The sequence below is a fragment of the Panthera onca genome, chromosome B3 (genome assembly GCF_046562875.1).
Source record: "Panthera onca isolate mPanOnc1 chromosome B3, mPanOnc1 haplotype 2, whole genome shotgun sequence".
NCBI lineage: Eukaryota > Metazoa > Chordata > Mammalia > Carnivora > Felidae > Panthera > Panthera onca.
Window position 1 is genome coordinate 50,065,710 of NC_138344.1, and position 13,766 is coordinate 50,079,475.

The window sequence follows — 13,766 nt, forward strand, 5'->3', positions numbered from 1 at the left end:
AATTACTGATATAAGAAATAGTATAAATTGCCGCTAAAAGGGAAATTTCTATTTCTCTGGGATAAAACATATTTTCATGTCATAAACTGTTAAGAATTTGCCTCCAGGAAACTGTGGAGACAATTTTGATGATAGAACAAAACACTTTGTTTTCTGGCAGTTAAGCTATTTGTTTTTAATAGTCTAATGTGGACCATTATTAATCCTTTGCATCTTTAGGTGGTCCTGTGCATATTTTGTTATAGGAGAGCTTGAGTTATTCAGAGTTATGTTTAGGTTTAATGAGGTTTTAATGACTTGAGAGTTGTAATTTTCTTCAGAGAGTGGAATCACTTATTAATGTGATTAAATTTGATCTTAATTAAATAAAGAATTGGTTAATAGTATCTGCTGCTTTATAAAGTAGTAGAATCCAGTGACATAAGGTGAGGAAGTCCAAAACAAGCCTCCAAGTGTGCATTAAACTTGTGGTCCTTTGCAACATTGCACTTATCAAAGCCCAGTTGCAGCAGCTCAATTAGCATGCCCTGTGACTTCTATTTGCCCAATTGTTATGCCATTTTAAACTGGTTTGTAATTTTAACCAATAAAAAAGGGGCCAAGGGGTACATGGATGTCTCTGTCAGTAGAACATACAACTCTTGATCTCAAGGCCAGGAGTTCAAGCCCCATGTTGGAGAAAAAGAAAGAAGGCTTAAAAAAAAAACGCTGTCAGAAGGTTAGAATTATTTCATTTATTTAATAGATTTTAAAGAAATGATAAATGCAACACTTGGTAGAATCCAACTTCTTATATGTATTATTCTATGAAATACAGATAGGCATGGCACTTAATGATAAAGAAAAAGGCAACACATACAACTGAAGAGAATGAAACAGGAGTTCCTTACCACATCTCGTACAATGGGCAAAGTTTTCTTCCTACGGAGATCTGGCATACTGTCAATACCATAAAGCCCTCGCCCAGCCCTGAAAGAGGAGAAAGAGGAATGATTTCAATGGGATAAGGACTTCCTTTAAGAAAAAGGCTGTAAAAAAGATTAAATGTATACCATGATTTTCAACTGGTTCACAAAATAGGAAAAATCCAAGCCTCTTAAGACCTCACCCTCACCCAGTGAAAAGGAGACTCTAGCTACCAAAGTGATCACTTGTATTCTTGGATAGTTCCATACATTGAAACTTTAGCCTGGCTTGGTTGACACCTTGGTTTTCTGTCAGCATCACAAGGAAGATAATAAAAATTGTTAGTTACATGTAACTTTGTATTTCTGGGAAGACATAGAAGCAAACCATTTTGCTGCAACTTTTGTCTGCAACGATATAAGAAATACCTGTATTTGTAAAAAATATCATTCTTTTTTGATGTGTTTCATCTTCACAGATGAAACTCCAAACTGGTATCTCAAAGAGCCATAGTTGCATTTAGAGTATTTGTAATAACCCTTATATCAGAATTTTTCCTTTTTTGGAATCTACCGCACAGAAAAATACAACAAGAAATTAATTTGTTATCCAAGGATATTCACTGCACCATTTCTTTTTGTAATAGCAATACAAGCTAGGTAACCTAAATACTTATGGAATGAATTATATTATCTATCCAATGAGAACACAATAAACGAGTTAAATACATATGTGTATAAATGAAAAAAATCATGTTATGTGAAAAAAGCAAGTTTGCATTTTAGTAAGTTTAGTATGATACTGTGTTACATGTGCTTATATATACACAGAAAAATACCTAGAAAGATATTCATTAAATTGATAGCCAGAGTTACTTCTGTGGAGTGATACTGGGTCAAAGAAAAAGCAAAGATTCTCACTGTTATAAATTTGGTAAGAGTCAATGTTCCATAATAAGCGTTACCATGTTTGCAATTAAAAATATTCTTGAAATATATTCATCTTTATTAAAATAATGGAATGCATTGAATTGTTTTTGTTGCATCTAAGCTAGTGATTTTATACAACCACAAATGTGCTCAAGTCACTGAGGAGAGCTTCCCTTATGCTCACCTGACCTATAAAACTCTTGCTAAACTCCAGCTTATTAGAATCACCTTTTCCACCAGGCACACACAATTCAAAGGCAAGGGTGTTAGCTACGCACCTCTGCCACTGAACAGGCCACAAAAGCTGATAGATTATCAGCATCTCACAGCCCTGTTTTCACTGACACAGAGATGGCCTCTTTGCTCTTAGCTTAATGAAGGGAAAATTTTGCCTTACTGGATTTTTTTTATAGTAGCCGTGGTCTTAACTCCAACACTTCTAGTTGTATCATTCACTAGCTTGATGATCTTGAATAATTCACTAAGTTATCACACAACTTGTTATGTGAAATAGTACTAAAAGAAAATGTTAATAAAGATAGAATGTCAATAAATAGCAAGGTTATAACTTATATGTTTATTCGGTAATAAATGTGAATATTAATACCACTGCACATGAGGAAGAAGTCTGTCAATTCTGAGCAAATTATATTTAAGTTCATGAATTTCAACTAAAAGTTTTTGTTTAGATCATAGAATACAGGAAAAGGATAATAGCAGGGCAGAGATCAACACACATGAATGAAAAGGAAAAGGAGAAGCGATAGGAGGGAAGATAGTACATGTGGGGAAAATGACATTTGAGAGCCTGTTCAGCAATGACTGTATGAGAAAAGAGTTCATACAGTTTCCATCATTACCCAGAACAATGCCAATTGATACTCTCTAGGCCAATGGCACAACTCCAGTCAAAAACCAAGATTAGGATCACACACACACACACACACACACACACACACACACACACACACACAAATCATTGGCAGCATGCTCTTATGGACTGCAAGAAATGGCAGTATCAAGCAAGGGAAAAGGGCAATTAAATCTTTTTTTTTCCTTCTCAACACCTGTCTTCAGAAAGTGAACCAACTCCTCCATCAGTGTAACTTTTCACTTCCCTCCTATTCTCTTTCCATATTCTTCCCCTCTCACTGCTAGTTCATTCTTGATTCTGACACATCCCAAATACCACATTTATGGGAAAAAGGTATATAAGTGTGTTTCTAGAAGGATCTTTTGAGTTTCGTTTGCTCCAATCTAAGGCTTGGATTCCTAGTGGTTTCTATTTTCTACCTCCTGTGAAGAGAATTAATAGTGACATAAAGTATAATTAATAAATGTCTTGCCATCACACTACATGGCAATCACACTAACTAGCTGCCTCTGAATGTTTTGAAATGTTTTGACTGATAAATAATGTGACTTAAATAACTATTTAAAGAAACACATTCAATTGTGACAATGCTTGAGAAAGTGATTTATAAACTACAAAGTGTAATATATACATGGGTTGTGTGGTTTCTTACACTAATGATTTATGTTTTCCTGCTCATAGAACTTAATTCAAATTCCCAAGAGCACCTAGAATTTCGGGCAAACTTATATACTCACAAGTTCAAGAATCAGTGTCACATACATATTTTCTTGGGTCTTAAATTTCACTCCTTTGCTTGTCTCATTATAACAGAGACAGCCAAGGACCCAGGCCAAACCTGAGCATTATGGAATAATGAGCCCAAGTTACAGACATGAATCCAAAATTTCTATCTGCCTTGAGTTTAGTTTCATTAAATTCATATTTTGAAATTTGTAAAATTTGTAATTGCAATAGAAATTTTCTCTTAATCTTTACCGTTTTAAAAAAATGCTCACAATCACGTTGTACTCCCTTAGAGTTTTACATTTTCATTATTACTGTACGATGTATGCATAAACATAAACTTTCAATGGATTATTCATCAAGTAATAAAACTTTTATTGTAAATCTGAGTATTAAAAAAAAGAAGAAAAAGAAGAAGTTTCCCTAATGGCCTTACTTCAAGAGTGGATAAGTGTTTGGTAAATACTGTAAAGCTCTATAAAAATGTAAGATATTTTTGAAATATTTATTTTATTTATTTATTTTTGAGAGAAAGAGAGGGAGCAAGCAGGGGAGAGAGGAAGAGAGAGAGAATCTTAAGCAGGCTCCACACCCAGCCCAGAGCCCAACATGGGGCTCAATCTCAAGACAATGATATCACGACGTGAGCTGAAATCAAGGAACAATTAAGCAAATGACCCACCCAGGCACCTTTGTAATATTTATTAAAAGTGTTCCTTATTGTTTTGGTGCAATTACAAATGGGATTGATTCCCTGATTTCTTTTTCTGCTGCATTATTGCTATATAGAAATGCAACAGATTTCTGCACATTGATTTTATGTCCTGCGACTTTGCTGAGTTCATGTATTATCTCTTAACAATTTTTTGGTGGAGTCTTTTAGATTTTCTATGGAGTGTCATGTCATCTGCCAATAGTGAAAGTTTGACTTCTTCCTTGCTGATTTGGATGCCTTTTATTTCTTTTTGCTGTCTGATTGCTGACGCTAAGACTTCCAGTACTATGTTAAATAGTAATTGTTAGAGTGGAATTTCTTGTCTTTTCCTGACCATGAAGAAAAGGCTCCTGGTTTTTCCCCATTGAGGATGATGTTAGCTGTGGGTCTTTCATATACGGGCTTTATGATGTTGAGGTATGTTCCAGCTATCCCTACTTTGTTGAGGGTTTTTAATCAAGAATGGATGCTGTATTTTGTCAAAAGCCTTTTCTGCAAGATCATATGGTTCTTATCCTTTATTTTATTAATGTGGTCTCTCACATTGATTGATTTGTGAATACTGAACCACACCTGCAGCCCAGGAATAAATCCACTTGATCATGGTGAATAATTCTTTTAATGTACTACTGGATTTGATTTACTAAAATCTTGTTGAGAATTTTTGCATCCATGTTCATCAAGGACATTGGCCTGTAATTCTGTTTTTTAAAAAAATCTTTTTAATGTTTATGTGTTATTTTTGAGAGCGAGACAGAATGTGAGCAGGGAAGGGGAAGAGAGAGAATTCAAAGAATTCACAGAATTCAAAGCAGGCTCAAACTCACAAGTGGGGAGATTATGACCTGAGCCAAAGTCGGTCACTTAACCAACTGAGCTACCCAGGAGCCCAAGTTTAATTCTCCTTTTGAGTGGAGTCTTTGTCTGGTTTTGGAATCAAGGTAATGCTGGTTTTGTAAAATTAGTTTGGAAGTTTTCTTCTACTTCTATATTTTGGAACAATTTGAGAATAGGTATTAACTCTTCTTTAAATGTCTAGTAGAATTCCCCTAGGAAGCCATCTGGCCCAGGACTCCGGTTTCTTGGTAGATTTTTGATTACTGATTCAATGTCTTTGCTGGTTACGGGTGTGTGTAAATTTTCCATTTTTCATCCTGTTTCAGTTTTGTTACTTTGTGAGTTTCTAGAAATTTGTCCATCTCTTCCAGATTGCCCCATTTGTTGGCATATAGGTTTTCTTGGTATTCTCTTGTGTTTGTATTTCTGTGGTGTTGGTCATGATCTCTCCTGTCTCATTCATGATTTTAACTATTTGGATCCTTTCTCTTTTCTTTTTGATAAGTCTGGCTAGAGGTTTATCAATTTTGTTAATTCTGTCAAAAAGCCAATTCTTAGTTTCATTGATCTGTTCTACTGTGTTTGTTGTTGTTGTGTCTGTATTATTTATTTTTACTCTAATCTCTATAATTTCCCTTCTTCTGCAGGCTTGCTCCTTTTCTAGCTCCTTTAGGTATAAGCTTAGGTTGCGTATTTGGGACCCTTCCTGCTTCTTGAGTTGGGCCTGAATTGCAATACACTTGCCTCTTAGGATCACGTTTGCTGCAACCCAAAGCTTTGAATTGTCATGTTTCCATTTTCATTTGCTTCCATATATTTTAAAATCTCTTCTTTAATTTCCTGGTTAACCCATTCATTCTTTATTAGGATGTCCTTTAACCTCCACGTATTTGAGGGCTTTCCAAACTTTTCATTGTGGTTGACTTCAAGTTTCATACTGTTGTGTTCTGAAAATATGCATGGTATGATCTTGATCTCTTTGTACTTGTTGAGGGCTGATTTCTGACCCAGTATGTGATCAGTTCTGGAGAATGCTCCATGTGCACTTGAGAAGAATGTGTATTCTGCTGCCTCAAGATGAAATATTCTGAATCTATCTGTTAAGTCCATCTAGTCCAGTTTGTCATTAGAAGTCATTTTTTCCTTGTTGAGATTTCCTTGTTGAGATTTCCTGGTTAAGAATAAACCTAACTAAAGAGGTAAAACATCTATAGTTTGAAAATTATAGAATGCTTATGGAAGAAATTGAAGAGGACACAAAGAAATGGAAAAGCATTCCCTGCCTATGGATTAGAAGAACAAACATTGTTAAAATATCTATGCTACCCAAAGCAACCTACACATTTAATGCAATCCCTATCAAAATGCCACCAGCATTTTTCACAGAGCTAGAATAAACAGTCCTAAAGTTTTTTTGTAACCACAAAAGGCCCCAAAAAGCCAAAGCAATCTTGAAAAAGACAAAACTGGAGGCATCATGATTCCAGATTTCAAGCTGTATTACAAAGCTTTGGTCATCAAGACAGTGTGACACTGGCATGAAAAGAGACACATAGAACAATCAAACAGAATGGAAAACCCAGAAATGGGCCCAGAACTATAGGGTTACCTCATCTTCAACAAATCAGGAAAGAATATCCAATGGAAAAAAGACAGTCTCTTCAACAAATGATGTTGGGAAAACTGGACGGTGACAAGCAGAATAAAACTGGACCACTTTCTAACACCATACACAAGAATAAATTCAAAATGGATGAAAGACCTAAATGTGAGACAGGAAACCATCAAAATCCTAGAGAACACAGGTAACAACCTTTTTGACTTCAGAGCCACAACTTCTTACTAGACACATCACCAAAGGCAAGGGGAACAAAAGCAAACAAGAACTAATGGGACTTCATCTAGATAAAAACCTGCTGCACAGTGGAGGAAATAACCAACAACACTAAAAGGTGGCTTACAGAATGGGAGAAGATTTTTGCAAGTAACACATCTGATAAAGGGTTAGTATCCAAAATTTATAAAGAACTTATCAAACCCAACACCCCAAAACCAAATAATCCAGTGAAACAATGACAGAAGACATGAATAGACACTTTGCCAAAGAAGACATCCAGATGGCTTAGAGGCACATGAAAAGATGCTCAAAGTCATTCATCATCAGGGAAAGAGAAATCAAAACCACAATGAGATACCACCTCATACCTGTCAGAATGCCTAAAATTAACAATACAAGAAACAATAGGTTTTGGCAAGGATGCAGGGCAGGAGTGGAGAACCCTCTTGCACTGTTGGAGAAAATGCAAACTGGTGCAGCTAGCTACTCTGGAGACCACTATGGAAGTTCTTCAAGAAACTAAAAATAGAGGTTGGTGGTGGGGCGCCTGGGTGGCTCAGTTGGTTGAGCGTCCGACTTCGGCTCAGGTCATGATCTCACGGTCCGTGAGTTCGAGCCCTGCGTTGGGCTGTGTGCTGACAGCTCAGAGCCTGGAGCCTGCTTCGGATTCTGTGTCTCCCTCTCTCTCTGACCCTCCCCTGTTCATGCTCTGTCTCTGTCTCAAAAATAAATAAAACATTCAAAAAAATTTTTAAAAAAAGAAACTAAAAATAGAACAACCCTGCAATCCAGCAACTGCACTATCAGGTATTTTCCCAAAGGACACAAAAATACATATTCAAGGAGGTACAGTGCCCCAATGTTTATAGCAGCATTATCACTAACAGCCAAGCTATGGACAGTACCCAAATATCCATCAACTGATGAATGGATAAAGAATATGTAATGTATGTGGGTGTGTGTACATATGTATATATTCTTTATCCTACACATACATGTACATATATACACATACATATATATATTTATATATATATATATACACACACATACATACACATATGCATACACACACACACACACACACACACACACACACACACACACAGTGGAATACTAGCCACCGAAAAGAATGGAATCTAGCCATTTGCCATGATGTGGATGGAACTACACTGTATTATGCTAAGCAAAATAGGTCAATCAGAGAAAGACAAATACCATTTGATTTCACTCATATGTGGAATTTAACAAACAAAATGAATGGACATATGGGAAGTGGCAGGAAGGACAGAAGAGAAGGAAACAAACCACAAGACACTCTTAAAGAACTATGGGTTGATGGAGGAAGGGGGGTGGGGAGATGGGCTAGATGGGTGATAAATACTAAGGAGGGCACTTGTTATGGTGACCACTGGGTATTTTATTTAAGTGAATGAATCACTGAATTTTACTCCTGAAACCAATATTGCAACATATGTTAAATTTAAATTAAAAAAAATAAAAAAATAAGTATTTTCCCAATAGAGAGATCTGGGAGAGATTAAAACTAAAAATGGTGAAGACTGGAATTATATGTAGATAAAGAAATCATTGACTTTCCAGGCAAGAAGTCAAGTTCAAGGATACCAGTTAAAATCTGTAAGAAACTAGGTAGGCTCAATGATGAAGAGGTCAGGGAGAATCATCAAAACAGGCAACAGCAGACAAGAAACTGAAGGTGCTATCTGATTCTAGGGAAGCAGTAGTCTAATTTCAGTCCTTTTTGGTACAGCTGATTTGATTAAGCTATTGCTAACCATTGCCAGCAAACTAGCTAACAAGAGTTAATATTTATGTTGTGTTTACCAGCAGCCAGGTATAATGCTAATACTTACAGCCAACCTTGACATATATTACATTTTATTCTCAAAAAAATCCAATGAAGTATAGGTACAATTATTTCCATAATATTATAAATGAGGAAATCAATGCACAGAATTGTTTAGAATTATTCCCAAAATCACTAAGTCATTGATAGCAGTGATTGGATTTGAACACAAGCTCAAGGGCTTATCATATTCCACTGTTCATATGATTGGATTATTGCATATTTACAACAATAATATGAACTGAGGCTTACAAATAACCCTACTTTACTTTTAATGAAACTAAAGTTAAGCAACTTATCCAGGCCTACAAGTCTATGGCAGAGCTTGTTTTCCACTGAAGGACTCTTACCTCAAACCCCATGTTCTTTATACACACACATTTTTCTTTTTTTTTTTTGGAAGATGTAAGAAGTCTATCCCAATTGATCTAGAGTTCTTACTATTATTTGAAACACTTTAAGTGTATTCCAAGACAGTATTATCTTTAGATCAGAAATCCTGTATCAGTGTATAAAATAGTCCCAATCCACCCAAACAGCCCCTCTTCAGCCATTCAAGAGTTCTCTCCAGGAAAAAAGGAGGCTTTTAGACTACAGGCATTACAAATGAGATGAAAACATGAGACCTAAGGAAATATGTGGAAAGTCAATCATCACATAAAATTTATAAAATGGATAAAATTCCATAAATTATGGTGTCTTCTATATTTGATTCAATATTTGTTCTACACTACATAGTCATTATTTTTCATAATTTTACTTCTTAGTTCTTTGCATTACTATAAAAGGAATTTACTGGGGTGCCTGGGTGGCTCAGTTGGTTGAGAAACCACCTCTTGATTTTGGCTCAGGTCATGATCTCATGGTTCATTGGATGGAGCCTTATATCCGGTTTTGCACTGACAATGTGGAGCCTGCTTGGAATTCTCTCTCTCCCTCTCTCTCTGTCTCTCTGCCCCTACTCCTCCTCAGTCTCTTACTTTCTTTCTCAAAAGAAATGAACATTAAAAAACTTCTTAAATAAAGGGAATTTACAGAGTTTAATAAAATCTGAGGTATGAAATTATATTGCTGTCTGTGTTGACTCAGATTCAGTTAATCATCTTGTTACAGAACAAACCAATACACATTATCTAAAGGATATACATCCTGAAATTGTTAAAGAATGTGATATCTAAGATTAAAGACGTGAAAGCTTATTTAAAAATTTTTAACGTTTATTTATTATTGAGAAACGGCGAGAGACAGCATGAGCATGGGAGGGACAGAGAGATGGGGAGACACAGCATCCAAAACAAGCTCCAGGCTCTGAGCTGTCAGCACAGAGCCCGACGCGGGGCTCAAACTCATGACTGCGAGATCATGACCTGAGCCGAAGTCAGACACTTAACCGAATCACCCAGGCACCACTGAAAGCTGATTTTCATATATATTATTATCTTATCCCAGAATCGATCTGATAACATACTAAATGTATATAGATTGGAAAAAATCTCAGAGAAGGTACCAAGAGGCTATCCTGTGGAAACTACCAAGCAGTTTTACCAAAGGTAGTACTTTCTGATTATGAGATAAAGGTGTGCTGTTTCCACAAGTGGGTGGTTGAGGATTAATTGGTAATATTCACGGGCTGGATAATTTCCATTAGAAATCATAAAATTAGTAGACTCTATTTATATGACAAGGAGTTGTTAAATTAATTGAAGACTATAAGCCTAAAAAAGAAAACAACAACAAAAAACAGATCACAGTGCTTCTGTTTTTTTCTATGTTTCCAAGACAATTATTGGGCAGGGCTGTATAATTAATCTTTTTTAGCATTATGCAACACTAAGGCAATGTAAAAGATTAATAATGAATCATTCTAAATCCCTCTCCTATAATATAGCCGTATTCTCTTACAGACTTTTAAAAACAACTCTTTGTATTTAGTTACTTAATGGTAAACATACAATAATCATTTTCATTTGCTCAATATTTTATATTTTACATACATTTTAACACAATTTTCCAGATGATCATTATCAACTTTAATTATTCAACTGCTGCTTATTAGAATATGTTATTCAGGATATTTTCCCTTCCTCTTTTTTCACCTTTTTATTTTTATTATTGTCAACACTGAATGACATTTGTCTGTGTAATGGGATGATTCACTCTCCATATCCAATTAATCACCATTCCTAAAGATATTTTGATTCTATATTTCATCATAATTAACACACCACCTGTTATAAGATACAGCACTATATATTTATACATTAGGGGAAAAATCAAATTAATCTCTGATATGCTTTCTTAGCAAGTAGAATTTAAATTGTGCGTTTATTTAAAGGGCCTTCTTGCGGCACCTGGGTGGTCATGAACGCACAGTTTGTGGTTTCGAGCCGCTTTGGGCTCTGTGCTGACTGTTTGGAGCCTGGAATCTGCTTCAGATTCTGTGTCTCCCTCTCTCTGCCCCTCCCCTGCTCACGCCTCCCTCCCTCTCCCTCTCTCTTTCTTCTCCCAAAAGTAAATAAGCATTTTAAAAAATTTTAAATAACATTAAGGGCCCTCTTAAACCAACTTCATCAATGACACAGGTTTGTCATGTATCATATTTTTCTATATCTGAAAAGAAAAATATAAACAAAGTGAATTGTTATTCCTTAAGTTTCTCATTCAGAGTCCAGCTTTTGAGAATTACTCTTCAACTCAGAATGATCAATGTCTTGGACTTTTTCCAAATTATTGTCTTTTAAGCTATCAAGAGCAATGGGGATGTGGCATTATATAAAATAGCGCTTCATTATTGTCTCTCTTGTTTCAAGAAGTGGGCAGCTCTTCTGCAGACAGTGATGTTGGTGGGCTCTCAACCTCACCCAAAGCTTCAAATCATCATCCTATCCTTCCTTAAATCATCCTAATTTTTGTCAACTAAAACATTAAGAAATTGCAAATGTCCAGCTCATACCGTTAGCAATAACAATAAAATTACACTTCCGCAGAGCACTTTTACTAGATATATAAATGTATAGACAGTAAAATTCTTATAATTGCTGCTAACTTACCAATGACTGCAAGACACCATTAGTTAAATGCATCTTGGTTTGTTATAATGTGTAAAAACAGATGTTGTAGGGGCGTCTGGGTGACTCAATTGAGTGCCCAACTGTTGATTTCAGTTCAGGTCATGATCTCACAGTTTGTGGGTTCAAGCCCCATGATGGGCTCTGTATTGACAGCACAGAGTCTGCATGAGTTTCTCTCTCTCACTCTGCCCCCTCTCAAAATAAATAAATAAACCAACAAACAAACTTACACACACACGTATATAAAATAAAATTAAAAACATGTAGATTTGATAAAATATGGTATTTTTGGCATCTCCCTCCTGAACGCCCATACTGATAGTGTTCTACTCCAGGTCTTACTATTTTAGCTCATCTTTTCATTGTTTTTCTTTGTTTGTTTGTTATCCAGCCCATTTTTTACATTGCCAAGTTTCTTTTTCTAGACTATTAATACAAAGATACAGTTTTCATATTCAATATCACTTATTGGATGCAAGATATAGAACGAATGTCTTTATATCCCAGTAAGGTATGATTGTCCCTCTGGTCTCATCTTCTTTGACTTTTCCCTCTACCTTCTTGTTCCGGCCATCCTGAACTCCTTTATAGATCCCCAGGGTCAACACACTATTTCCCCACTCATCTATTTTCACTCCAGTACTTCCTCTACTGGTACTGGCCTCCTTGCTGAGTGGCATAGGCTCACACTTATCTACCTCCCAAATGAAATTTGAACCTAACACTCATGGACTTTGAAGGTACCTACCTCCTCCGCATCTCAAACAACTGCACTTCTCTGTAACCTCAACATCAGAGATTCTCAGTGGGAGGGGCTGGGCAGTGAGTAGGAGAGGAGAGGGGAAAATCATGACTCCTGGCTTCAAAGATGGGCTTATCGGCAGTTGTGTGGGTTCAAAGGTAAATAAATATTTGTTGCTAATAGAGAACAGCCTACTTTTTGGTTGAACTGGAGCAGAAAAACATTTTTTAAATTTTAATTCCAGTACAGTTAACATACAGTGTTATATTAGTTTCAGATGTACAATATAGAATTTCAAGTTCCATCTATTATTCAGTGCCATCAAGATAAGGGTACTCTTAATCCCCTTCATCTATTTCACCCACCCACCCCCACCTCCCTTTTGGTAGCCACTAGTTTGTTCTCTATAGTTAGGAGTCTGGTTTTTGTGGGGTTTTTTTGGGGTTTTTTTTGGCTTGTGTCTTTTCTCCCCCACCTTGCTTACTTGATTTGTTTCTTAAATTCCACATATGAGTGAATTCATATGGTATTTGTCTTTTTCTGCCTGGCTTATTTGGCTTAACATTATATTCTCTAGCTCCATCTATGTTGTTGCAAATGGCAAGATTTCATTCCTTTTTATGCTTGGATAATATCCCATTGTGGTGTGTGTATACACCTGTGTATATACATACACACACACATATATGTATCTATCTCACATTTTCCTTATCCATTCATCTATCTGTGGCTACTCTGGCTGCTTCCGTAATTTAACTATTGTAAATAACGCTGCTATAAAGATAAGGGTCAAGCAGAAACACTTTTGAGAACAGTTGTTCTAAGTCTTCTGTCATAACCCCTGTATAACTACATTGTTTGGTTGTTTATACAGATGTACCCACTAGAATACATGTTTCAAAAAATGACAAATCTCACTTGTATCTACCTCTCTAGAGCCAACTCTGGCATGTAACAGGGAAAAATAAAAAGTAGAGGTTCAAGTGAATAGGTCTTGACAACAAAGAGATTAGATATTAAATTAACCATAGTCTCGGTTTTAAAAAGTAAGATTCTTATCTTTGAAATAACTCCTGGAAAGAGCAAGAGCAAAGCCTGAGGACCAGGGAGAAAGTCAATGATCTTACAATGAAGTGAGTTTGCAGGCAAGGTTTTTGTCACAGGAAGATAAGAGCCTCGTTACTAGACCAGTAATTATTTTTTAACTTACATGAATCTCAGTGATCTCATACAGAAAATGGAATAATTACCCTCCTTGTAGC

At 36.0% G+C, this 13,766-nt stretch overlaps 1 protein-coding gene across 3 annotated transcripts in view; it reads right to left on the reverse strand.

The window, feature by feature from the left end:
- The window catches only part of UNC13C (unc-13 homolog C), a 612,857-nt gene that overhangs the window by 370,115 nt on the left and 228,976 nt on the right, over positions 1 to 13,766 (reverse strand). For all 3 annotated transcript variants that reach the window (XM_060618476.3, XM_060618475.3, XM_060618477.3), the window contains exon 9: positions 891 to 969. In XM_060618476.3, coding sequence (XP_060474459.1) covers positions 891 to 969 — 79 coding nt within the window. The remainder of the gene's footprint in view (positions 1 to 890; positions 970 to 13,766) is intronic.